This window comes from Rhizopus delemar, genomic scaffold, assembly GCF_000149305.1.
Source record: "Rhizopus delemar RA 99-880 supercont3.9 genomic scaffold, whole genome shotgun sequence".
NCBI classification, from domain to species: domain Eukaryota; kingdom Fungi; phylum Mucoromycota; class Mucoromycetes; order Mucorales; family Rhizopodaceae; genus Rhizopus; species Rhizopus delemar.
The window spans coordinates 59426-85322 of NW_027137835.1; the positions used below are offsets into that span (position 1 = coordinate 59426).

Sequence of the window (25897 nt, forward strand, 5' to 3'; positions counted from 1 at the left end):
TGATTGATATTGCTGACCCCCTCAAAAAGAAATATGCCAACATGATGACATAACTATAAGCATAGAATAAATTAATGACGAAATAATTATATTTAATCTAACAACTGGATATATTATTGATAAAAACTTGAAGCTCTTAAACAAGAAAGAAACCCTGGTATAATGCAGAAATAAAGATAAAAAGGGATAATAATTAAAGGTTTTAAAACACTTGAAAAATGCAAAAGTATTAAAAATGTATTTAAATCGCTTTTAAGCTTGCATAAAAAACTTTTGAATTTTTACGTAATCTTTACAAATAATGCAACTAATAATTTGATGATCCCTTGTGTAATCAAATCTTCTCACTTTCACGCCATCCTCTCTTTGTTTTTGCATGAGGAAACCCTTGCTTTTATAAAGATAAACTGGGTTTCACAAACCTGTCTGAAACTCAACTATAAAAAGAGGGTATTTTGCAAAAAGATTCTGCAAGATTACAACCTTTCATTAAATACTACTACTCCCCACTCTTATGCCTTCAGTAGATTCGTCTTCAAAACCATTTACCTTATCACGTATCTATGGCAATTTAACTATTGTTCAATCTGTTTCTGCCGCTGTATACTCCATTTATGTACTCATTCATGGCGTGCAATTGGTGTCTGCTAATTTCGGTGGTGTCGAATTAGCCAATCGTACACTTCCACTGACAAGACCTCTCTACCAAGAAAAGGGAACTGAAATAGTTCTTGTTGTCGGCTCAGCGCTGGTACACTTGTTCTCTGGTATTGCAAAGTTTGGCATACGAGCTTACTGGAAAAGATTTGGTCAAGATACCAGTCATCCTGCTTTGCTACCTTATCATCGATTCGTAGGACATATGCAAGTCCCGGCACTTTTGCTTCACTACTATCTCGTTCGTCTCTTACCCATTCAAAAATATGGTGATTCTTCCTTTATCGATTTTAGTTATATCGGTTGGGGTCTTCAAAATAGACCAAAATTCACTTATGCTTTGCACACCACTTTGATCGTCGGCAGTATGTACCATGCTGTGAGTGGCATGAGCTTCATTTACGCAAGATATCTGAAGAAAGGCAAATCTACAGAGAAAGCAGCCCAGGTAGCTCAACACAGCAAATCTGTCGAACAGCATGTTTTGATCGAAAAATATAAGCGCAACCAACGAATCAAGAAAGGATTGGTTGCAGCTCTCAGCATTACATTAATATCCAGCTTAGTGATCATTGGCAAAGACACAACAAAGATCCCATTAAGACTTGATTTTGAAAGCATGTATTCCAAAATCATTGGACTTTAAATAAATTTACAATTGTTTCTTTTTTTTTTATTCATTGTTAAATAATGCGTGAATGTATGTATAAATTTTTTATTGGGCCATCATTGCTTCTAAGCCCAATCCTCCACCTTCCATTTGCTCTTTAGCGAACATTTCAAAGTATTGGAAAATGATTGTCACACATAACAGAATACCAGTGCCAGATCCAATAGCACCGACCATATCTGCTACAACAGAAACAGCACCAAGACAAGCACCACCAAAGGAAGCAGCAACAGGAATCACTCTCTTCAATTCCTTGTACATGGAAGTATCACGGTAACCAGCAATAACGAGTTGTTGATCCTTGAGTTGACGTGCGACATCACGAGGAGAAGCACCAGAGATTTCAATCCATGTCTTTGAGAGAAGAGCACAAGTAGTCAACATGATGCTCACGTAAATAACAGTATGGATAGGATCCAAAAGAGCAGCAGACATGCTTCGGGGAGCAGAAAGGTAATAAGCAATACCGCTGACTGCATTCAATTGAGATGTACCGTCAGTAGCCTCCCAAGTGCCGAGAAGACGAACTAAAAAGTTATCTGTGAAACGCTTGTAAAGCATTTGTGAGATCATGAAAACGTTGGAAGTCAAAGTAGATTGAAGCATGATGGGCATGTTGGAAGTATAGAAAAGCTTGACAGGGTAAGAACCACGTTGACCACGAAGACGGTTGGACTTGACGGGTAATTCAACACGGAATCCTTGAAGATAAATGACGAGTAAAAAGATGGCTGCAGTAGAGAGCAAACTCATGACGTTGGGCATATTTTGACGATAGAATGCTTCCTTTAAAGCACGCGTCTTGTCATTACGCGTCATCAAGAGGTGAATCAAAGCAATCAGAGCACCTTCGAATTCATCACCACGTCCATTATCCATTGTAGTAGGTGAAAGTGCCTTCCAGAAGATAGTTTCACAAATGTTGGTAGCAATGAAAAGATTAATACCAGAGCCTAAACCATAGCCCTTTTGTAATAATTCATCCAATAATAATGTAATCAAAGATGCGACAACAAGCTGAATAATCAAAATCAAACATACACCAGCTCCAATGTGATTTGGGTCACCGTAAAGACCAGTCAATACTGAAACAGTTGCATGACCAAAGGCGATAATCATTGCAAACACTTTTATACAATTTAGTATTCAATTACTCTGAAATAGTTGTATGTACTTACATTTTTGGGCTCCACTGAATAAGGCTCTATCTTCTTGTAAGCTGTAGTCTACTTCAATAATATTTGCACCTGAAAGAAGTTGCATAATCATGCCTGAAGTAATAATGGGTGTAATACCCAATTCCATAAGAGTACCACGATTAGAAGCAAGAATGACTCTCATCCAAAAGAGAGGATCAGCAGAATCTGAAGACATAATACCATAAAGAGGAACTTGAGACATGACCAAGAAAATAAATAAAGTCACTGCTGTCCACATCACCTTTTGATTAAAGGGAATCTAATGTCAAATATATTAGTAACATTTTTCATATGTTTGCATTCCCTCCCCCCTTTTTTTTTGCCATTCTCTTTTTTGTCTCTTTCTCGAAATATTCTCTCTTATTTGGTTTCTCCTTTTCTTTTTCTCTTTCACTTCACAAAAAGCACTAGTAGGTAGGTTTGTGTATTTTACCTTTCGATCAGGTGTTGCAATTTCAGGAAGAATAGCCATGAATGGCCTAACCAGATGTAAGATCCTGACTATTGTTTTTATGCATCATTAATACCGCTGTGTTTAGTTTTGTGCCTTTATTTGTAATAAATACTTACAACCCATTCTGTATTATGTATTATTTAGTAAAGAAGAGTGAAAAAGAAGAAGCTCTTTCAACGTGTAATAAAAATTGCACTGAGTTGTTAAACCAATCATTAAATTTACACAATCCATCCAATCAAAAATATACACCTTTAATTGAGTTTTAATTAAGCGTAAAGACTTTCATTGGCAGAATAAGCATTCCATCAGAGTACAATGGATACAGTCATTCCATCCTCCATTTGCAGGTTTCCTAAAAAGTTTGACTAGGCTCCAAAAAGTATCTTTGCACTTGGACCAAAATACAGTGTTATTTATTAACTATGCATGTCTTATCCTAACTAAAGAATATATATTACCCTTAATGACTTATAGCCTAACCAAAGTATGCCTTGTATCGATTTCTAATTCAATGAACGTGACTCTTAAATAAAAAGTGGACTGATAGGTTTAATTAAGTAAGCAGATTTAGAGGAACAATCTAGTAAGCAAACGTGACATTGTCAATAAAAACAGCGGGAGTAGCAAATACTGTTAAGAGAACGACTGTATTGAAAAGAAAAGCCTATGTAAAAAGAATAACAATAATGTATAGAGCAATCATAATAAATACTTAATCCTGCGCTCCATCCCTATAACAAAATTTATATGGTCTTTAATCTGGGCTATGCAGCGATTACTTGCCTATTAAGTTTTAATGTGCCTCAATATACAATTATATTGATTTATATGGCCTCTCTATTCAAGCTATACAATTTTCCACTGAATTGAATTATTATCTTCGCTATTTATTGCAATATTATCAGCATAACTAACAATTCTCGTCTTTCTCATATAACCGATTCTTGCCATAACATCAATAATAAGCCTATTTCAATTCAAGATCACCGTGCTTTATTGAGCAAAGGTAAAGAACTAAAAAAGCGTGACTTACAATTATTCAGGACTTGATGGATTTTACATACTTTCTTTTTCTTCGTATATTTCACACTCAAATATATATATCAAACTTTTCTCTTGATGCCTGATAATGTAAGTAAACACAGTTAAATTCAGCTGTTCTATGTATTCATTTTTCTAATTAGCCTACAGCAAAGCGTCAAAGAGTTACAGCTGACTTATTAGACTATCCTGGATTTTCTGAGGTGACATCAACACCTGAACTAAAAATTGGTAAAGTTAACGAAATCAATGAAATCGTCCTTTTCTTATCAAACAATCTTCACTAGAGAGACAATCAAAGGATCAAGAATTAATAGAAAAGCTGAAGCATGAAAACTTTATATTAAAAAATAAATATGAAAGTCTGAAACATGTTCATGATTTAGAAATTCAGGATAAAGGCGCGTTAATCAAACAACTTATGGAACAGAAAGCAGTATGTTTACAATATAAAATAAAAAAGGACAGCAAGCAAAAGAGTGAGAGATATCTTACAGCATGTGTCATTAGGAGGCAGAAACACGAGCAATTTATCACATGAAAAAAAACAAAGAAAGTTCAGAAAGATTGGAAGCTGTAACAAAAGAGAATGAACAAATAACAGTAAAGAAAATGCAGTTATTCTTTTTGATTCAATACTTAGATTGTTCTCCATTAATTCTCTCTTTTTTTTTTTTCTTTGCATAGAAAGGGTTAAATGTCCAAATCCAAAAACTACAGGAAGAAGTTGCAGAATTCAAGAGTTTAGCAGATAAAAGGTTGCATGAGAAGGAGACATTAATGGCTGAAAAACGACTTGCAGAAGAACAAAAAGATGTCAAAATTAATAGTCTTTCTTCAAAGGTTGATTCCTTAAATGATATGGTAAAGCAGTATTTTTTTTTCTATCACTTACTTATGTTGATTTGGACATAGCTTAAAGAAAGAACAGATACTATTCAAAAAATATCAGAAAAAACAACGACTCTTGCCTCGACTGTCAGCAAATTAACTTTGCAACTTGAAGACGCATCTAAATATCCAGGCGATTCTGAGGATTATAAGAAGCTCGAAGAACAGTATTTGCGTTAGTACTATATGACATAATATATACAGGAACGCTCACCTATTTCTTCCATTAGTTATTTATGAGCAGCATAAAACACTTGTATCTGAAAATAAAAACATGTCAAGCCAATTGAACTACTATACAGAAATAGTAAAAGAGATCGAGCAACTTGATGATAAAAATATGACAATACAAGAACGCTTAGCAGAAATAGCTAGAATGCATGAGGAAAACACAAAACTAAGCTTTGAGGTATCAAAGTTCAAGGCAGAAAGAGCAGAGTGGATATATTATTTGGAAAGTCAACCTGAACTATTAGAACGATCACCAAAGAGTATTATTCGAGAGCTTGCAGAGAAAAATAAGGAGAGAGAATATTTAAAAAAAGAAAATGAAATGCTTCAACAAACATTAAATGACACTATTAAGCTCTCTCATGAACTAGAAAGTCATGTATGTATACGCAAACAAAACGGTATACGTTAGCAATATCACTTACAAAAAAATTCTGTATAGATAGATGATTTGAAGAAAAAAGCATTGGAATACAAAGCACAGTATCGACTTGCTTTGCTTGCAAAGGACACTATAGCAGAAGACAAGGAAACATTGAATTTACATATCAGGTTGCTTGAAGATCAACTAAAACTGTATGATCATGAAGAAAAGGCCTATATGTCAACAACCTATGATGAGAAGAAGTCGGCAAGAATTTTAGAACTGGAGGGATTGTTAAAGCAATTCCAAGAAAAGATAGAGCAGCAAAACTCCGAAATCGCCAATGTTAAATTGAATAGTCCGCCTTCTATTATAATTCCAAATGGCCCTTACACCGAATTGAGCTCTGGTATGACCATATTTGAATTGCTGTCAAAGATAACCAAAGACAATAAGAAATACCACAAAGGTAAGCTAAAGTGAAGGGAATGAAACAAGTGTATATTAAAACTTATAATAGAATTTATGGACAAGGTAATTGAATATGACATGTTGAAGAAAGATCTGGAGGCTGCGATCAAAAAGTTTGAAGCTATGAGCGGAACAACTGATGAACAAAATAAGCAAAATGATGAGCAAAACACATGCTCCAAGAAAGATGAACAAAAGGAAAGCATCGATAAAGACAATATCAATATAGAAAGTACTAAGAAGTACCGTATACTTCAACTAATTGAAAATCCCGACTTCATTATTCGGACTGTTCGAAGCGATAATTTGAAGCGATTGTATGAAGAGAATCAAGCATTTCTAAGTAATAAATTATCCGCTGTTGAAGATGATGCGTCCTATGTCAGTGTTCCCAAAGCGAGCATTGTTAACCTTCAGACGACTATTGGAGAACTGCAAAAAAAAATTGAAACCAAAGAAAAACGCATAAAAAGATTGCTTACGTATTGGGAAAAGCAGAACGAGAGGCTGCATGAAACTATACAATTTGTATTGGGCTACAAAATTACTCTTAGAGATGATGGCATAGTAAAGATAGAGAGTAGCTTTGTCGATCGCAAAAGACTCACATTCTTTGTCAACATGAGCGATGATACAGATGAAGCAAAATTAAGAGTGGTTGGAGCGCACAAGGATTATTATATGGATATGTTACTTCATGACGCATATCAAACCTATATTGAACAAGAAAAAAATATACCTGCATTTTTAAATGCTGCTGGACAAGAATTATTCGTACAATACAAACAAAAACAAGATGAAGCTTCTGTTCATGAACAAATAGAAGGTGGAGAAGAAGAACACAGAGAAGAGATAATTGTTTATGAACAACCAGAAGAATCTGAGGAAGGTGAAGTCGTATACAAAGACGAAATGGAATAAGAAAATAAATAAAATACAATGTTATATTATGTTTTTATTCCTTTATCATGTCTACCAACCGCCAGAACTGCGGAACACATACTGGTTTCCGTCACCATTTCCATTATATTGCTCCTTCTTTAGCTCTAATTGTAGAAAATGGCCATCATTCACCATACAACAACCTCGACACTGGTTGACATCAATCATGATTACACCAGGTAATTTTTTCTCCTTGCCCAAAAAGATATTACTGCCCTTCCCTTTTGCTATTTTTCTGTTGATAAGCTTTTGGTTTGAAATACTAAACGATTCAAAGTGTAATTGCGTTGGAGGCTGTGGCCCTGCTCCTTCTTGTTGCTGTTGAGGCGGAATTACTCTCCAACACCAAAAAGCTCCCAGTTTTTCATATTCTTGTGCCTTTTTAAGATCTTTTTTACTACTCGTCGCTTGAAGAGGTGCAGAGAAACTACCGATAGGAGGTGCAAATTGAGATAGAAACCCTTCTCTACCCAAGGCCCTTGATCTAAAAGGTGGTTCTTTTTGGCTTGTCCCAAAAAGTCCACTAATGAATGATAAACCTCGACGAGGTTTAGGCTCTGGTTGTATTGGCATAACTCTTGGCTCAGGGGGCAACATCACTGTATCTTGCTTATCTTCCTCCTTAGCTTCACTTTCACCATTTGCCTTTGGGGAAAGCTCTGGATGAGAATCATTCATAAATGGAAATGGAAACTCTGCAGATCCTTGCCAAGCGTCATGAGTAGGCGTCATGTAGTTCCACATTTGGTTCGGTGGTAATGGTGGCGGCGGTGGCGGACCTTGCATCATTGGATTGAGCATCATACCCATCATTGGCATAGGTGGCTGAGGAAAATTACTGTTGGGCGGGAAACCTGGAAAATTGGGTCCTAAACGAGGACCGCCCCACATTGGCATCCGGTTACCTGACCCCATCTCACCACCAGGTGTTGTTGGATTAGGGTTTCCTTCCTCTGTATGAGCGTCGTAAAATTCCCCCGGATCAATATTGTTGGCAGCGGCCATGGCTGCTGCTACTGCTGCAGCGTTATACATTGAATTATTTCTTTCTACCATTGGATGGGGCATGGGCTGAGGAAACACCATGGGTTGTGGAGGAGGCGGTGGTGGAGGAGGAGGGGGTAAATTTTGATTGGATGCTGGATATCCTTGAAATGACCGGCTTCTACCCAGCCCTGGACGTGCTTGAGATATTGGAGGTGGGGCCATTGTATCGCTTCTGCGACGTGGAAGGCTTGGCCGTCTTCTTCTAGAAAAATTATAATTAGACTGCTCGTTACTCTGATCACTTTCTTCATCGGATGTTTCTACAGGACTTGTAGGCACACTGTGAATTGCTCGATTCATATATCCAGGAGAATTATATGGTACAGATGATCTCATACGGGGTGAATTGATGATTTGGGAAGGCACAGCAGATGATAGCGAATTTGCACGTCTTTTTTGGATATACGAGCTTCGTGATTTATTGCTTGCATTACTGTTTCGCCTAGGTAAACTATCTGGACCTTGCTCTTCATCATCCGTACTTTCGTCATAGAGCATAAACATTTCTTGTGCTGGCCTAGTCGGTCTCTGTTGATTGGACCAGTTTCGCTTACGTAATCTGCTGGATGCTGACCTATAAAGAAATGGCAAATCTCGCAAGTGTTGTGATCTTCTGGGAGGGACATCCTCCATCATGGGATAAGGAGGGGGTGCCCACGGGTTGAGAAGGAATCCATCTCTATTTTGTGAAGGAGGAGGTGGTGGTGGCGGCATAAGATGATGAGGATAAGGATAGTCCCCATCGTCATTTAAAAACTGAGGCGGTGGAGGATAAAAATCAGGGCCAGGCTGTATATGGTGCTGTAGAGACCCGCGATGAGGATCAAAATAGAATCTATCCTCTAAGCCAAGATCATACATGGCTCTTTGTACTTCTTCTTCATCCACTTCATCTTCAAAAGGAACATCGTTATAGTATGCTGGTGTATGACGTTGCAATCTAGAGTTTCTTTTTGTAACATTCTTTCTTACTGGAGATGGTTTTTTCATTTGGGGAGAGGGATTATGATACGAGTCCTCATCTGAATAATAGTCCTCTAGCTGCGTTCTTCGGGAAAATCTGCTATTATTATTACTGCTACTTGGTGCAGACATTTTGAAACAGGAAGAGCTAAAGAAAAGTGAAAAGTTTATAAAAAAGTTAGAAAAAGAATATTGTTATTGTTTACTGAAATTATCTCTTTCGCAAAAGTGGAAGTAATTACCATAATTAGGAATCCCACGGAAAGATAATACGTTGTTTTGTTTGCGCGTGATACACTGGGGAAGATCTAACCTTTAGAAGGAGACTTTTTTTGTTACAAAATTGCTAGTTACAGACACGCCTTCTAATTTCGTGTGAAATCTAGTATAAAATATGGTCTCCTTCTATTCTGTCCTCTGACCTCCAATGACTCGAGAGAAATAAAGTCGATGTGTCCGATGATCCCTTGACTGGTTCCCTGGTCAACCAAAGCCTTGCTCTAATCTCCTTGATCAATTACTCACTGATAATCATGCTATTTATTGTCTTGATGTGTATTGTCTCCTATAAATACCATAACCTATTAATGATCTCCTGTACTTCTTTTGGATATGCTATTTACTCGCAAATCATGTGCCTTTCAAAATGTCTCTTCTTGGTTCGTTCGTTGTTCTACTATATATCGCGCCCTGCTTAAACCCGACTGCCTTTCTCATACTGATGAGTTGCAATTACAATCTTCATAACTAGAGCAAAAACCTTTAAATTGGTTATTTTAAAATTCCCATTAGTCTTTATTCATCTCGCTCTTTGTATTAATTCTTTTCTTTCATTTTCACCCTTGATCCTAAAAGAGTTTTTAGTCTCTTTTATTCTTTCTTTTAACCTGGCCCAAATGAAACAATGCCTACATGAAATCATGAATCCACTGCAGCCATGTAAAATATAGATAAATTAGTTTAGTTGTACAAACTATGAAGACAAAGTATCCTGTTAACCAAGTATTCTTTGATAACGTTTTTGGATGCTAGGACTCCTTAAGCTAATTTTAAACATAAGCTCAAACATGAGGATATTTCATGTCTAAATTATATTTAAAGTTGTTTAGATGCTTCTGTAAATAAAAGTAATTTTTTCTAACTACTATTCGTTTTTTAATGAATTTGTGTGCTAGATTTTTTTAGATTGATCATTAATTGTTATTAAAAGCTCGACTCAGCACGAAATGTTTATATAGTTTATTATGGTGAGCTTAATTACAATACATAAGACATAAAAGCCTTCGAGATCGAGAATAAAATATAGCAAGGAATAAAGGACATGGCAAAAGTTCCAGAAATACTCATGGTTAGCAATGATAATGTTTGAACCATCAAATTAATCAAAGATAAATAGAAGTTGTATCACCAACATCTATGTTATTTTGCAAGTTGTCAAACCAAAAAAGTATTTGAACAAATAGTTAACCTGCAATAGAACCAAAGTAGAACAGACACAATTAATAGTGGAGGATGGACAGGCAAACGGTTCAAAAGGAATAACAATGGGTATTGTAAAGAAAAAAGCATTTGCAGTTATTGATCCACATTAAGACGGTGTATAAAACGAACCCTGGTAAGGCCTTAGAGTGGATGCACAGTACATAATTTAGCTTTTTTTTTTTTAGCTAACCAGCGAGAATACCATCGGATATAATGTCTTTGTTCTTTTGTAGTTCTTGGAATTCATATATAGAGTTGAAATTAAACTACAGTAACAAGTATGTTCATATGTCCCCTTTCTATTATAGAATTAACTGGTCTTGATGTTTCTTAATCACAGAGATCAGACAGAAGCCGGTACTTTCAATGCTATATGATCATATCTCTTGCGATTAGAAACCTTACACTCTATTAAATGAGTAGCATAAAATCTACTCTAGTTATTAGACTAAAAAAGCAGATACATATCAAATGGACATCATGTCCTATAAATTGTGCATACTTTGCTGTACCTATAGTAAAAAAAAAAAAAAAAAAAAAAAAAAATAGTGTATAATCTGTTACTTCATAATTATTACGACTTGAATCTTTAACTGGATACCAATCATTAAGCAAGTAGTTACAAATTAATTCTAGCATGTCCTTCACAAAGAAGCACATTGATTACATATTTTGACCATGTTAGCATTTAATCTCACGATATACTAAGTAGAATGATATTTTATTGAGTTGTTTTATTACTCTACTTCATAAACTATTAATGTATTCATCAACAGTTATTACGCTTAATGCAAGTGATAAGACTAGATAAAGATGAACACCTGTTTAAATAGTTTATGCCCATGTCCTTCTTGTCATTTTCAATTTATCAACATGAATTGATTTTATCTTATTGTTACATTATCCTTTTCATCTTTTTAATTATTGGATGAAAGTTAATTTTTGTAGTAATGGGTGATCATCAACTTCATTTAGTCGAAAGCACTTCAGTAAAATAAATAATTTATATACAAAATGATATATCTTTGCTTTAAATTAATAGGAAGTTTAAGTGCCTCCTCCTTTACCAGAAAAGATCCAGAATAGGTATAAAAGTGTATAAAACCATTGGTTTAGGGACATAAAAAAATTACAACTAACAAGTGATTGACTGTTTCAATATTGTCCTCTTTTTTTTTTTCCCATCAAAAGAATCCCCGCGCCCAATTTATACATGCTAAATTTTATATTTGTGTCGGTAAGTGAATCTGCATGATTTTCTATTATTATCCAATTCTTAAACCATTTCTTTAAACCAGTTGCTATGTTTATAATTTCATACATATTTTGTGATGATTACTGTCACCACAATTAAATAAGCAAATACTGTTATGAGCAAATAATTACACAGCTATAAGGTTGCCCCATTTGTCTCCATTCTTGTTATTCTACCAAGGTGCATGCTTTAATTCTTTATGCTTATTTTTATCTCTGCGGAGTACATTTATTTTTTGCTTTCTACACGGTAAATAATGCTTTCAATCAATGTTATTTAAATCGTTACCCTGAGTTCTTAGTTTTGATTAATCCTCTTTTTCCCAATGCTACATGCGAAAAGCCTGAAAGAAACTAGCCGCGATTATTTTATAAGATGGTCAGTTTGGAATCACGTGTTCCCTATTATTTGTTTGTCCCTTTCCTTACTTATTTTCTCTTAATATAATTTAAGTATAATGTAGCCAAATAAACTATGGCTTCTATACTTTACTGTAGTAATATAGAGCACACAGCATTAGAAATGCTGTTAATAAACATTCAAACACCACTTCTATTTTGTTTTACTATTTAATTGCTCCGCTTTTTAGAAAAACCAAATAAAAATACTCGTCGAAGGCTTCAAAAAAATATTTGTCATAACTTTTAAAAATTTACGAACATCTTTTACGTGGATATATATAGCTGTATCTTTACGTTGTAGCTTCATATAGTATTTATTTATATCTGTAATAATTTAAATATTTTTGTTTTTAGGAGGATGTTCTTTATTTTTTGTAGTATCAATTTCTAAATGCTTCCCACTACTTTATTTTTAAAAATTATATTTACGCTAAGACTTGATCGTTTATTTTTCCATTAAATTCAATACAATTATGCTTTCACCACAATGCATCTTCTTTTTGCATAGATTACCAATTCATCTTTTATATGAATTTTAGCCGTATGGCATTTCTTGACATAGCTTGCTAACTTGTTTTTTCTTTTTTTTTTGTTAACGTAACATTAACTTAGAGTTTCAATACCTAGTTTCGTTTATCATCTTGTTTATTTATAAGCCTTTCATTTTCTTTGCTTAGATTTCATAGAATAAACAAAAATTTTAACTTAGCATAATACTTTTTTTTTCGCTTGTGTAAAAAAAAAGCCAAAGAAGATATGTTACAAGTATACAATTAAAAATCCTCGATGATTTAGATCTGTCTCCCATATCATGAACGTAACAGCCCCTCTTTCCTCTGAGATTTTGTTTAATTAAAATTGTGCTTCTATGAACATAGAAAAATAATAATATAAAGCTATTTACCCTTAATAATATATGTTGAAGTAAAACACAATGACAAAAAGATTTCAAATAAATGAGCAAGTACGACTAATAAATTTTGAAATTAAAAAAAATGTTAGCATAAAACTTATTTCATCTTTTGTTTTTTCATCTTTTTCATCTTCAAATGCAGCATAACATTTTTCTATTAACAAAATAGGACTTGTTATAGATATGAAGCCATGTTCTATTTTACACTTGTCACTAGTGACTTATATTTATTTTATGAAAATACCTAACCCATAAAGGTGCAGCTATCCTTTGGAATTACCGTAAAACAGCTTATTTTTATAACAAAAAAGAAGTGGAACAACAAATAGATTCCATCTCATGCTACATTTTTCACTTATTCTCTTTTATGGAACTTCAAAAGAGGATCATTATCGCTCATTTTTTGGTAGCTTCATAGCCGAATCATCTATCTGTATACTCTCTTCCACTATATTGTACCTATCTCTATTTCCTTCACCTTCATGCGGATTAATTTGTAGCGGATTCAATATACAAATAGCTTCTACTCAGCTTAGTTTTGTTGATTTTTTTTACATCTCAGTTCCGTTCCTAACTAGATCTTTTTAAATTGTAAAGACCACCAATTATTTGTACTCTGCCTTGATCCAGTGACTCTTCTTTATATGTATATAACCATACAACCCTTTACCTTATTGTGACATATCCTATTAAATAATCCCTACAGCACATTGATAACCAAAAAAATGTGGTTCAAGATATTCAAAGGGTTCTTTTTCTGCTAAACAAAAAGCATCCCTTTTTTGTTCCCTTTTGGTATCCTCTCATGAGTTTTCCAAAATATTCCATCATTTTTTAAATTGTGAAAACCTCTTTTAATGAACGTAAACTTTGAAATTACAATTTTATATGTGTGTATTGACATGCTGATGCTTCTTTTTGAAAGCATGCTTTTATTCTTTGTTTCTTCAATTTACATACAAATGACTTATATGATAACAATAAAAGCTTATCAAAAATAAATTGTAAATGAGAGAAGTGCTAAAAGACAAAATCATAACAAGAACTAATTTGTTAACACAGAGTGCTCTTTAATAATTTCCAAGTTTAGAGTGAACTGGATAAGTAAAAAAATCAATCATATTATATAGCGACTTATGCAAAAACGGAAAGTCACTTATTATAAGCCAAAAAGTATCAGCTTATTATAGACATTAACTGTTGACATACATCCTCTTTTATTCATCAGAAAAGAGTCTTTAATCAATATTATAAATATTTTTCAACCCCGGCTGTTGAAAGAAAATATCATTTATAAAACAAAGAAAAATTTTATAGAAGAATACTTTTAACAAGATGAAAAAAAAGTACAAAAGGTACTTTCCATGGCTTTTAATTTGTAACTACTTAGAATTTGCTTTGTATTCCATGCAGCATAGTATTTCTTTTGATGCTATATCAATCCAAAAATTTTCTTCTGATTTTCTTTCATTTAATCCAGCATAAAGTCATCACATGAGTATATTTTGCGTATAAATACAATGCTGTATTCTTTTGAAAGCTAATGTGAGTAAAGCACACATTTGATCCCTCCAGCTCGGTTGAAACAACGTATTTAAATCACCGAAAATAACCACAAGCCACTTTTTTCGATTATTATTTTTTTTCTCCTTTTACTTCAAGACCCAGTTCTCTCTTTTTTATACATTTTTATTTGTAAAAAAAAACACCATGTCTGCCACTAACAACGTCTTTGTCCAAGGTGGTGTTGAAACACAGGTAAATAGACTAACAAAATTAACAAACAGCATGTCTCCTGTGTGTGTTCTTTCAGCAATCTATTTAAATTCAACCCGTTCAATAACAGTATTTATAAAGTCAAAAAAGATGTGCTTGTTTCGATTTAGAAAAACCCTCAAAATAGAGATTAACACAAACAGGCCAGAACACAGAAGCATGCTGTTGAATTGGATGAAGCTTACTTTTTTATACTAATTTCGAAATTTTAGATTATTGACTTGGCTCTTTACATTTCCAAGTTGAAGGGTGAAGAAGGAGAAAATGAAGCACCTTACGTTCAACATATCCAAACTCTTCTTTCATCCGATAAGAAAGATACTGTAGTGACCGAACTTGCCAAAGATGCTTCCATTTTTTTGACTGAAAATGATAAAGGTATATAAATGTGTTTATGGCGTTTTTTCATTATTATTTACACCCACGATATAGAGGTCGAAGGTGCCTTCAACTTGCTTTTAGTCATTATTTTGGGCTCAACTCAAGAGCAATTGGGTGTAACAGTTCAAACATTGGTTGATACTTTGACAAAAACAGAAAGTAACAAGACAGGCTTAAAGCAAAAGATGTAAGAAAGAACAAAAAATTAGAGAAAAATATGATGCTGACCATTTTTTTTAGCTTACTCAACTTATACAATGCTCTTCCCGGTAACTCACCTCTTCGCTATCAAGCCTTTGTTGGACTTGTAGAAGCAACTAGACAAGCCGATGAATTAGAATCCCTTTATAATCAATTAGAATATATTGATGCTTGGGCTGCTCAATGGGGTATTGATCAAAACACTCAACGTGAATTATATAACTATCTTTTTGAGGTTTTGTCAAAGGCTGATGAAGAGTAAAGGAAAAAAAAAGTGAAGAAAAAAAAATGAAACTCATATTTTCTATAGTAAATTGGCATTCAACTTTTTGTTAAAGAAATTGACTACATTCAATGAAAACGACAAAGAAGCTATTGAAATCGCCAAAGATATTATCTTGCGTGCTGTATCCATGGAAAACTATTTTGCTTTTGAAGATCTTCTTCAATACAAACCCATTCAAAATTTGAAGGGAACAGAAGAGTTTGAACTTCTTGATGTCTTTTTGAACGGCACACTGTCATCTTACCAAAGCTTCGCAGCCTCTCACAGCAAATTAATTCAAAATGCTGACAGTAATATTTGCAAGATGAGATTACTGTCCCTTGCCTCTCTTGGATCAGAAAACTTGTCTCGTGAATTGACATATGGCGATATTGCAAGCAGCCTTCAAATTCCCGAAGAAGAAGTTGAAATGTGGGTGATTGATGTTATTCGCGCAGGCTTGGTTGAAGCTAAATTGGATCAATTGAACAAAACAGTCATTGTTCACCGCAGCATCTATCGTGTCTTTGGACAGGAACAATGGAAGAAATTGAGCACAGCTTTAAGCACTTGGAAAGAGAATTTGAATGAAATATTGGCTGTTGTGGGTAATGCTAAATTAATTGCTGGTGGTGCATTACAAGGTGGTGCCGCTTCAGCTATCATTGTAGAAGGTGAAGCCAAGGTTACAAATTAAGAAAAAAAGTTATAATGTATTTTATTATAAAAAAATTTAAAGAGGAAAATTAAGCGTTTTTTTTTTTTGTTACATAATTTGCTTTATTGTTTTACAGTTGTGAGGGGGGGAATAAGATTTATTCATGCTTTAAAAGTAATAAACCGTGTTTCCTAGTAACAATAACATCTCTACTACCTAACACATTAATATCTACACTTGAACCAACATTCACTGTTTTAGTAATATTCCCAGATTCAATGTCCATAATACATAGTTGACCTTCCCTTGTTAGCAGATACAGTGAAGTATGTAATATGTTGTATGCTGTATATTCTACTTTTCTATTTAATCTATGTACACGTAACACACTAGTGTCATTATTGTTACTATTATTATATGGCATCGACGTATGATTATTTAATATAATTCGTTTCAATTCACTTGTATCCTTGAATGGATTCCAGTCAACTTGCAGTAAATGTGTGATGTCCAGTAATCTTATTTCAAACGAATTATCTTCTTGAGCATCACCTACTGCTACTAATCGAAGGCCATAAGCGGATAACTGTTGACTAGACATATTTGATGAAAGCGATGGCAATACAGCAAAGGTAGACTCAAATCCCCAAGGCTGAATGTTCTTATCCCAACCGATTGAGCCTACTTTGATACCAAATCTCCAATCATAGATTGATAGTTCTTCTGATTCAAAATTACCAATACAAATCAAGTGATGTAACTGTGGATAATGACGGAAATGAATCATGCAACTAACTTGAATCCCAAGAGGCGCTGTAAAGATTATCTTGGCTGTAGAAATCGATCGCTCAATCCAGTAAGTCTCTTTTAGTAAGGGATCCATGATGGATTGATAAAGATCGAATTGGATGATGTGTCCGTGACCATTATAGTCATCTGAATCAAGACCAAAAGCCAGCATGTAAACAAAGTTGCTGCTGTGAGAATGGCGGTGGTTATCTATGATATTTAACCAATCCTTGACTTGAAGTGGCCGATCCTCATTTGAAAAGAAAAAGATGCCTCTTCCCAAGAACTGGTAACTATCTAGGTTGTTGATATCAGCTAAACATTGGATATAGCCATTATCATGTAATCTATAAATTAACAAAGATTGCCAAGTATTCATTCTGTCATCATCCTCTTGATCAACAGGTGGTTTACAAATGACAACTGCAAATAAACGAACTTTTTCTTGCTGAAAATTGATGGATTGAATACCCATGATTTGACAAGACCAGTTGGAAGGAGTAAAGTTGGATACATTGTATTCCCGTATGAGCTCATAAGAAGGGTAATTAAAAAATGCTATCCGATGTCTTTTATCTACAGTCGTATGCATTGATAAACCGATGACACCCGTATTAGTATTTGGATCAATATCATATACAAAAGGTTCTTGTATTTGATAATAGTTTTTGGTATGAAAATAATAAAATGTTTCCAAGTTTATACTAGATGATATCTTTTGCTGCTTTATCATAAATGATCTCCAGTTGATTAACGGTTGTTTCATATAACTGAATGATAAATTATATGACCAACTTGGATATATGCTTTTAAATAAGTCATACCATAAGCGTATATTATTTGCTATTCTACATGCTATGTCACTTTTATATAACACAGCATATTTTATATATTTTACCTTTGAAACTTTTTACATACACTTTCGAGTGTTAATAGATCATCGACGCTTTTAATCGAAAATTGAAATATTAAAACCAACAACTCTTCTGGAACTGAATCCATTTTAATACATTAAAAAGAAAAGGAAAGAAAAAAGAACGGAAAAAAAAGCATACACACACACACGCTTTAATTTTGCAAAGCGAGAAAAACATCCAGAACTCCGAACGCTTTCCCCTTTTCTTTTTTTGGTTTCCATGCCAACATCAATAATCATATGGTATTCACCTTAATCCTTTACAAAAGATGAATGTTCTTTTTGAAATAGCAGCTATCTGTTGCTTAAAAATAATCTAAATAAAAGATGAGAAAATTATTTATTTATGTTATAACAAACCATGGGACAGTCTTTTCTTTATGCGCAGTAGCTTACTCGTTTATTTCAGGGGTAATAGCTTTAATTCTTTTTTTAAAACAAATCTTACGCTAAGTCATACCCATCATCTCAAGACACCTCTTTAAATTACTCATAACTTGCATTCAAGCAAAACTAAAACTATATTAGTGATTTAGATCATCAGACTGTTTACTGCATTTTTAATGGTGCAGATAAAATGCGTCAATATTTTAAATCAAGAGCCTGTGTTTACTATCTTTCTCATTTATATAGAAATTTCATCATCTTTTCGTGCAGGCTCTACTGTACCAGGCTGTTAAGAGTCACAGGAGTGATAGTGCACGTACTATACATGAATAAGATGGTGATGCATAACTTAGTATCTAATATCACAGCATGATTTTTAACTAGAAAATGGAGAAGAAAAAAATGAAAAAGAAGACAAGAGAAAAGGGACAGGCTGGTGAGTCGGTAGATTAAATTAGTAAAGGCTTTCCAAACGAATGTTAAAGTGAAATTCATCATAGACAGTAGCTTTATGGCTCTTTGCATTCTGACTCATCAAATGTTTGATGATAAAGAAAAGTGACTGGAGACGAAAGAGGTGTTGAGGGATATACTACTAGAGATGACCAAAAAGACAGACATTGTTTTCAAACGATGTACAACATTGAATATTTCATAAAAAAAATACGCAATGATTTAAAAGAACTCATAGGAATTCAAAGAAACTTTGGTACAATCTGATCAACCCAGCATGTCCTTTCATTTTAAAAATGACGTCCTGATGTATTTGTTTGTGTAGCTTGTCAAGATATATTGTGAATCTTTTACAAGCGACTTTTGAACTCCTGTGCAAAAAGGAATAGAGTAAGCACGATAAAATATTCAGATCAAGTAACACCAAGTTCTATATCTTTTCTCTTACTATTCAAAAGCATTTCAGCTCTAATCACCATGACCACCCGGTCCATAAAGCAGCTTTTAGCTGAAAAATGAAGTTAAGAGCAATGGTGTTTGGGGATGTAAAATTTGAAAGTTCTAGAAGCTCGCATAATTGAGTGACTTGGAGAGATACCCTTCATCAACAGCTCATGCTGAGGCTTATAGAATAACACTATTACCAATTTCTGTGGTATTATCTCATTCTCTACCTAAAGATTATAAAAAACTGAAAGTCAGATTATCAACTTGGGTTGGATCTTTTTAATCAAAGCAAAAGGTATATTCTTCAACGCCTTTGGCATCTTCATCAATCTATCAACAAGGTATTTGCCGACGACAATATTAATTCCATGATTCCAACGTTATAAGATGATAATCTTTGCACCCATTGAATTTTTTTTTTTTTGCCATAAATACATTGAATCCAATGTGAAAAAGCTTTTGAAAAGAATAAAAAGCTTTGAAGATGCCGACATTTGCTACGACAAGAATCCATTCAACCTATATTAGTTTGTAACGAAAGAATAGATTCTGAACCTTTGAAATACAAGAGATATAACATTAGCTCACTTTTGATAGAAAACTCTTTAATTCAATAGATAAAAGCTTTAATAAGGTACACAAACTTTATCATTGTCTTGAATAAAACTTAAAAAGTCTAAAGAATGATTGCTTCTTCAAATTTGATTGATCATGTTATTATTTGATTCTTCACCCTGGGAACTTTTATTAACTTGATCTAATTCTGATAATAAAGTATCTTGATCATTCAAATCTCGTTTATAAAAATCTTGTTTTACGCTGCTGTAAGATAATACGAAAACTTTTTCTACAAGTGACATTTGATGTAATATATTAATCATTCTTTATAATAGAGCTACTCGATTGCTACTTGGTTTTTTTTTTTGATTTTCTACAATAACCAATAATACGATGTCCATCATTTTTCAATTGGTTTACGTAGGCATAATGTCTTGGTATTATATTCACAATGTTTTTCGCAAGATCAACTACAAAACTGGAGCCAATTTATTTTGTTTAGCTTGCAATGCCATTTTTCAAGCTTTACCATAATAGCCGTTATCCAAAACATTTAAATGATACCTTATTCACTTTTCGTTTCCTGTGTTCCCTTTTACAACTTTACGTTCTGGCTCATCTGATAAAAAATCGACGTTTTTCTTGTTCATAAGAAATTACCCACTCGAGCCAATTTGCATAGAGTCATCCAAGCAGAGGTAGACGACGACTCTTGCCAATTATACAAGCTACCAAAAACAGAGCTGCATATGCTCTTTACTTGCATACAAAAACAGGACTTGTGAAATGCAGCTTTCAAGAAATACTTGTCAAATCCTAAAGATCCCAGCTGTAACTCAATATTTCAGGATTTCCACACTTGGATTATCCAAACATTACATCTTACACTATCATGACAAGTTTACAATATTTGATTTTTTTGCTATAGTCATTCGATTCATTTGGAAAGCCCACTGGCAACAATTCTTTGAACAGACTCATGTCTTGGAGGAAATTGTCATTGAGATATTTGCAGATAATAAATTTGAGAATTAAAAGGGATATAGTGCTTGAAAAACTAGTGAATGAGTCTCTATGTGATCTCTATTAGATTTCAAGACGAGAGAGAGAACCCAATTAAGCAAACTACGCCTTTATATAGGAATTGGAATTATTTAGGGATCGAAGTGAGTTCAAGGTCAACTTTAGTACTGAGCTTGAACAATATAAAGGTTGTATATGGTTGATATTGGAAATGAGTCTTAGAGAATATGTAATATGATGTATTCAGTACTTGTTATTTCTTATATAAGATTTGAATAACCTCATACGAGTAATAAGTATTTAACGAGGTAAATACGACAGTCATCAATCAAATCTAGAAAGAATTATTGAAACTATCTACTTGTAATTCTTTATGCTAATATCTTTTGTATTTTTATAAGTCACTATTTCATACACTTGTATCGCTCTTAATTCTTATACTCTTTGATGAGCTTTAATACATATTACAATTTTCATCCATAAAAAAAAAAGTTGAAGTAAGGGTGTCAGTTGGTTATGGACAATGCATCTATCCACCCTTCTAAAGAATTAAAAGAAACTATCAGTAAAAGAGGCTACCACTGTGTCTATTTGCCATTCTTAAATCCTATCAAAGACTATTGGAGCAAATTGAAAGCATCCTTCCGCAGAAATCGCTTCAAAGATGGCGAAAGGGTGTCCGATAGAGTGATTGAGGCCGCCAAAACAATTTTCCTTGAGGATCTTTCTGGCTGGATGAAGCACTCCCTCTCATTGATTCCTCTCTGTCAAGAAAGGGTAATCAACTTGTAAATCACATAAAAAAAAATGAGATGGCCAATGGACTTGACAAAATCGGCAAAATTATTGACTCCAGTCAGCCCAATTATTTTATTTGATTTGACCCAATGAAAAAAATCTCAGTTAGCCCCATCGTGATTTCAAACGGTAAATGATTTGGGAACATCCTGTATTACTTTTCGGGATCCATTTTGAGTCATGATTCCTCTCACGTTGAGTACAAGACTGTGATTTTCATCTTTTCCAAATTAGGCAAATACAAGTGCTTAGCTTTTCTTTTGTCTTTGAGAAGCCGGCGCGGGTTTAAGGAAGGGGTGCAGGCGCAGTTGGGGATCCATCTTATAAATAAGCGCTTGTCTAAATCATTCGATTCTAACAAGTTTCTTTTTTATACTTTACAAGAAAATAAACATGACTCAAAAGACATTCAAAGTTTTAATTGCCGGTGGTGGCATTGCCGGTCTGACGCTAGCCAATGCACTCAAAACCAGTGGGATTCCATTTCAAGTGTTTGAACGTGATGCGTTTCCTGAATACCGTAATCAGGGCTGGTCTATCACTTGTCGCGGATCGATTGATGTCCTGAAACGACACATGCCTCAGGAACGTTTCGTGTCGTTTGGGCATGAAGTCAGTGTCAATAACGAAAGTAACGGAGTGGATGTGGCTTTTGCCTTCAAGGATGGTCAAACAGGACAAGACATCTTGTCCTTTGCTACCAATGGTAGAATGGTAGCTTACCGTGCGAACCGCAATCGGTTCAGAAAGTGGCTCTTGAAGGATGTGGAGAACGATGTTCAGTGGAACAAGAGGGTGGTTCGCTATGAAGAAAAAGAAGACGGTGTCCAGGTGTTCTTTGAGGATGGCACTCAAGCTGAAGGCGACCTGTTGGTGGCTACGGATGGCAGCATGTCTCCTGTGGTTCAACAACTGTTGGGCGACCGATTTGATTCTCTTACGCACATAAACCCTATCCGTGCCTATGGTTGTACTCGATGGGTGACTGAAGAAGAATGGAATGAGTTGACAAAGATAAGGACACAGGCTACGATTGTGATCGGAAAGGTAGCGAATGAGGATGGAGCTGCCTTTAAAGGATTTTGTCTGTTTTGTACCTTGAACAATATCGATCGAAGCCGTACAGAAGCTCCTTTTGAGGTCTTTTGTTTCTTTACTCGTTATGACCCTGATCGTGTCTTTCTCTCTGCCACGGGCACCAATGATGCTGAAATCTTAAAGCTGATTAAATCATGGGCTGCTGGTGGCATACCGGGATCACCTGCACACGAGAGACTGGTGGCTGGCATCCCAGACGATACGCCCATGACCGAAATCATCATTCGAGAAAGAAAGCCTGAATTTGATCTCTTGGTGGCCCCTCACCGTCGGGTCGTGATCGCTGGTGATGCGGCTCATCCGATGACCATGTTTCGAGGGGATGGTGCCAATCAAGCAGTGGAAGACATTGGTGTCATGGTTCAGGAAATTGTTCATGCTGCGTCAGGTACAAAGTCCTTGGATGAAGCCATCAGTGATTATTACAAGGAGATGATCCCACGCGCTCAAGCTGCTGTTCAGAGCTCCCATGTAGCTGCGGAAATTGTACATACCAAACCAGATGAAATCTACAACCTCTTCAAACATATACCTGAACAAACAATGAACAAAAAGGAATAAATAAACACGCTTTTTGAATTTTTATAATTAAAGTTCCATTGGACGATTGTGATAGGGGCGGGGATTTTCACTCTGTTTAGCTTATCCAAAAATAAATAACTCCTCAATTAAGAACTGAAACAAGCTGTTTCTTATTTTAGCTTAATTTGAAATGATTTAAAATAGCAATGGGAAACTTGATTCGCATCTGACAAAATTCAAAAAACTCGGGTGATCCAAAGCTTAAGTTTGACAAGAAAAAGTCGGGAATGGTTTAAAATCATTTTTTTTATTTTCATTTGCAACAACTCTATAATTATGAATTTGGAAAGGACAGTCGATGGTTACTGCTGTTACTGTTTGATCCTAATGAACCCACTCGAAAGACACTTTGTTGCTGCCTTAATGATTGAGGATCGTTATTATCTTCAATTGAATCTCTCCGTTGACGTTTGTTTAACATTTGTGATTCCCACCTGGAAGGTGCAAAAGTAATGGGTCTTCCACCTGATCCACCTCCGCTACTATTTGCCACGTTTGATCCCGTCTGGTGCTTAAATAATAATCCGTTGTTATTATCATTACTCACAAGTCTATCGTTTGCACTTGCTATAGGGGTTGCTGCAACAATCGGTTTTTTCCCAACCACATTACTGCTGCTATTATTATTATTGCTACTACTACTACTAGTGTTACTACTCTTTGTGTTGTTTGTTCCATTGTTGATTGTATTCGCATTGGCCGATTTTTGAGCTGCTGTACTGTTGTTTCTGTTACGTTTCTTGATGATGTCTGTTTTCAAACTGAGAGGTCGAACGACACCATGCAATTTGAGAAACAGACCGCAGGCATTACACAACGGATGACCTTCTGGGTTACGACGCCAGAGTGGTGTTGTTGTTGTACCACAGTTTGTACACTTTGTAGTTGAATTGCTTCTTGATGAACCAGCATTAGAAGCCTTGAGTGGTATTTCATTTTGTTTCTTGTCCCCCGTAGGACTTGAGCTTAATGAATCAGGCTGTATATTCTTTTGAGGTGAAATAATAGAAGGCGCATTATTAGAAGCAAGTCGGGATAATGTAGTATATTGTTGTTTTAAAGGTGAAGTTGAATTATTGACTGGTGAATGTCCTGTGGGAGTCAGCATACCATCTATATTTCAATGTTACTTTTTATATCTGCACATCATTTTCTCCCCTCCCCCCTTCATACCTTGTGGTAGTGAAGATGAATAAGCAGATGAAGAAAGCTCATTTTGCTGATTCATCATTAACATCGTATTGTTATTTGGAGAAGGAATAGGTGTTATACCCGTTACTGCTACAGCCGCCGCTGCTGCTGCCGCTGCTGCCACTTGTGGATTATTAGGATTAACGTGATACATTTTCAATAAATCTTCAAAACTCATTGCACCCGCATTCAATTCATGATTTGGTGAATAAGCAATAGGAGAAGGTGAGGATTCATTTGGAGTAGCAGCAAAATAATTTTGTGGTTCAGTACCCAATTGTGGAAATAATCCAATGGGACTAGAAGCATTGTTGTTTTGTTGCTGTAAATGGTGGTAATAACTAGGCATTGATTGACTAAAATAATTAAATTCACTTGATTCTGCTAAAGATGAAGAAGGTTGAAATAAGGAATGTGTTGATTGAGGAGAAAGAGGATCTTGATAATCATCCGATATGTCCATATCTGCAGGAATAGTTATACTGTTTGTATCATACATATTCGATAGCATATAAGACTACATAAACACAAAGAGAGATTAAATCATATGAAAAATAAGAATAAAAACCAACCCAAAAAAAAAAAAAAAAAAAAAAAAAAACTTACTGGATTCAAATTTGTATTTAAAGCAGCAGGTGTGGTTGCTCTAGTAGAACCATAGACCATCACATTTCTCTTTTGTTCTTGCTGCTGTTGTTGAAGATTATTTTGAAAGTTATTATTCATAAAATCCAACATGTATGGAGGAGCAGAGGATGAAAGCAAAGCGGTTGTATCACCTGGCTGAGGAGGTGAATTCGTAGTTTCTTCTTCTATTTGCATCCCTTCGTCTTCTACTTGTTCATGTTTTATGCCATTTTTTTCTGCTTCTTCCTTTTTCTTTTTATTCAAAGTCATGGCCATCATTCTCCAAGTTAAGTTTTCTAATCGAGAGCCATTAGGTAAAGTATCTTTTGCTTTTGTGTAAAGTCTCCAAACTTGAGTTGCTAACGGGTCCTCCTTTTTATTCTTCTTTTCATCGTCACTTTCACTATCCTCTTCATCCTCACTAAATTCAACCATTGCCTTTGGTTTTCTAGGTGGAAATAAGTTGTCTGATAAAATAGCAGCTGTGACTGCAGGAGGAGTCTTTGGTGACAAAGCAACGTTAAGGTTATTCTTCTTTTTCAACCCACTCAAGTGAAGCTCTGCAGGGTTTTTATTCTTTGTTGAGTCAATATTTGACGATTGCATAAGACTCTATTTTTTTTTTTTTTTTTACTTTCTTTTCTTCTTTTTTTGAAAGTAAAGAAAAAGGTTTTTTTAAAGAAAAAAAGTTTTTTTTATATAAAAAAAAAAAAAGTAAAAAAGAAAGAAGAAATTGAAAATATGCAGAATAGGAAAGGGTTTA

The 25897-nt window shown here is 34.7% G+C and overlaps 12 protein-coding genes across 12 annotated transcripts; 6 read left to right on the top strand and 6 right to left on the bottom strand.

The window, feature by feature from the left end:
• Positions 1 to 514: 514 nt before the first annotated feature.
• On the top strand, positions 515 to 1073 carry RO3G_11124 (uncharacterized protein; the record flags this gene model as incomplete). The annotated part of the gene is made up of 2 exons (XM_067665708.1): positions 515 to 1022; positions 1066 to 1073. The coding sequence occupies 2 exons, from the start codon at positions 515 to 517 to the stop codon at positions 1071 to 1073; spliced, it is 516 nt and encodes a 171-aa protein (XP_067521809.1).
• A 299-nt stretch (positions 1074 to 1372) lies between these two features.
• RO3G_11125 (uncharacterized protein) lies at positions 1373 to 3103 on the bottom strand (the record flags this gene model as incomplete). Its single annotated transcript, XM_067665709.1, has 4 exons — positions 1373 to 2454; positions 2506 to 2785; positions 2960 to 3027; positions 3097 to 3103. 4 exons carry the CDS (start codon positions 3101 to 3103, stop codon positions 1373 to 1375), a joined length of 1437 nt encoding a protein of 478 aa, XP_067521810.1.
• A 999-nt stretch (positions 3104 to 4102) lies between these two features.
• On the top strand, positions 4103 to 4311 carry RO3G_11126 (uncharacterized protein; the record flags this gene model as incomplete). Its single annotated transcript, XM_067665710.1, has 2 exons — positions 4103 to 4114; positions 4168 to 4311. 2 exons carry the CDS (start codon positions 4103 to 4105, stop codon positions 4309 to 4311), a joined length of 156 nt encoding a protein of 51 aa, XP_067521811.1.
• Positions 4312 to 4804: 493 nt separating this feature from the next.
• On the top strand, positions 4805 to 6902 carry RO3G_11127 (uncharacterized protein; the record flags this gene model as incomplete). Its single annotated transcript, XM_067665711.1, has 5 exons — positions 4805 to 4888; positions 4940 to 5090; positions 5146 to 5525; positions 5589 to 5979; positions 6031 to 6902. 5 exons carry the CDS (start codon positions 4805 to 4807, stop codon positions 6900 to 6902), a joined length of 1878 nt encoding a protein of 625 aa, XP_067521812.1.
• Positions 6903 to 7255: 353 nt separating this feature from the next.
• Positions 7256 to 9065, bottom strand: RO3G_11128 (uncharacterized protein; the record flags this gene model as incomplete). The annotated part of the gene is made up of 3 exons (XM_067665712.1): positions 7256 to 7350; positions 7394 to 8759; positions 8943 to 9065. The coding sequence occupies 3 exons, from the start codon at positions 9063 to 9065 to the stop codon at positions 7256 to 7258; spliced, it is 1584 nt and encodes a 527-aa protein (XP_067521813.1).
• Positions 9066 to 10600: 1535 nt separating this feature from the next.
• Positions 10601 to 11075, bottom strand: RO3G_11129 (uncharacterized protein; the record flags this gene model as incomplete). The annotated part of the gene is made up of 4 exons (XM_067665713.1): positions 10601 to 10681; positions 10777 to 10823; positions 10918 to 10927; positions 10980 to 11075. 4 exons carry the CDS (start codon positions 11073 to 11075, stop codon positions 10601 to 10603), a joined length of 234 nt encoding a protein of 77 aa, XP_067521814.1.
• A 3619-nt stretch (positions 11076 to 14694) lies between these two features.
• Positions 14695 to 16304, top strand: RO3G_11130 (uncharacterized protein; the record flags this gene model as incomplete). The annotated part of the gene is made up of 5 exons (XM_067665714.1): positions 14695 to 14781; positions 14973 to 15138; positions 15193 to 15328; positions 15382 to 15600; positions 15653 to 16304. The coding sequence occupies 5 exons, from the start codon at positions 14695 to 14697 to the stop codon at positions 16302 to 16304; spliced, it is 1260 nt and encodes a 419-aa protein (XP_067521815.1).
• A 323-nt stretch (positions 16305 to 16627) lies between these two features.
• Positions 16628 to 17529, bottom strand: RO3G_11131 (uncharacterized protein; the record flags this gene model as incomplete). The annotated part of the gene is made up of 2 exons (XM_067665715.1): positions 16628 to 16636; positions 16822 to 17529. 2 exons carry the CDS (start codon positions 17527 to 17529, stop codon positions 16628 to 16630), a joined length of 717 nt encoding a protein of 238 aa, XP_067521816.1.
• A 2855-nt stretch (positions 17530 to 20384) lies between these two features.
• On the bottom strand, positions 20385 to 20796 carry RO3G_11132 (uncharacterized protein; the record flags this gene model as incomplete). Its single annotated transcript, XM_067665716.1, has 3 exons — positions 20385 to 20434; positions 20476 to 20543; positions 20702 to 20796. The coding sequence occupies 3 exons, from the start codon at positions 20794 to 20796 to the stop codon at positions 20385 to 20387; spliced, it is 213 nt and encodes a 70-aa protein (XP_067521817.1).
• Positions 20797 to 21354: 558 nt separating this feature from the next.
• On the top strand, positions 21355 to 21630 carry RO3G_11133 (uncharacterized protein; the record flags this gene model as incomplete). The annotated part of the gene is made up of 1 exon (XM_067665717.1): positions 21355 to 21630. The coding sequence occupies one exon, from the start codon at positions 21355 to 21357 to the stop codon at positions 21628 to 21630; it is 276 nt and encodes a 91-aa protein (XP_067521818.1).
• A 399-nt stretch (positions 21631 to 22029) lies between these two features.
• RO3G_11134 (uncharacterized protein) lies at positions 22030 to 23295 on the top strand (the record flags this gene model as incomplete). Its single annotated transcript, XM_067665718.1, has 1 exon — positions 22030 to 23295. The coding sequence occupies one exon, from the start codon at positions 22030 to 22032 to the stop codon at positions 23293 to 23295; it is 1266 nt and encodes a 421-aa protein (XP_067521819.1).
• Positions 23296 to 23627: 332 nt separating this feature from the next.
• RO3G_11135 (global nitrogen regulator protein) lies at positions 23628 to 25740 on the bottom strand (the record flags this gene model as incomplete). The annotated part of the gene is made up of 4 exons (XM_067665719.1): positions 23628 to 23640; positions 23751 to 24429; positions 24490 to 25024; positions 25114 to 25740. The coding sequence occupies 4 exons, from the start codon at positions 25738 to 25740 to the stop codon at positions 23628 to 23630; spliced, it is 1854 nt and encodes a 617-aa protein (XP_067521820.1).
• Between the last annotated feature and the right edge of the window lie 157 nt (positions 25741 to 25897).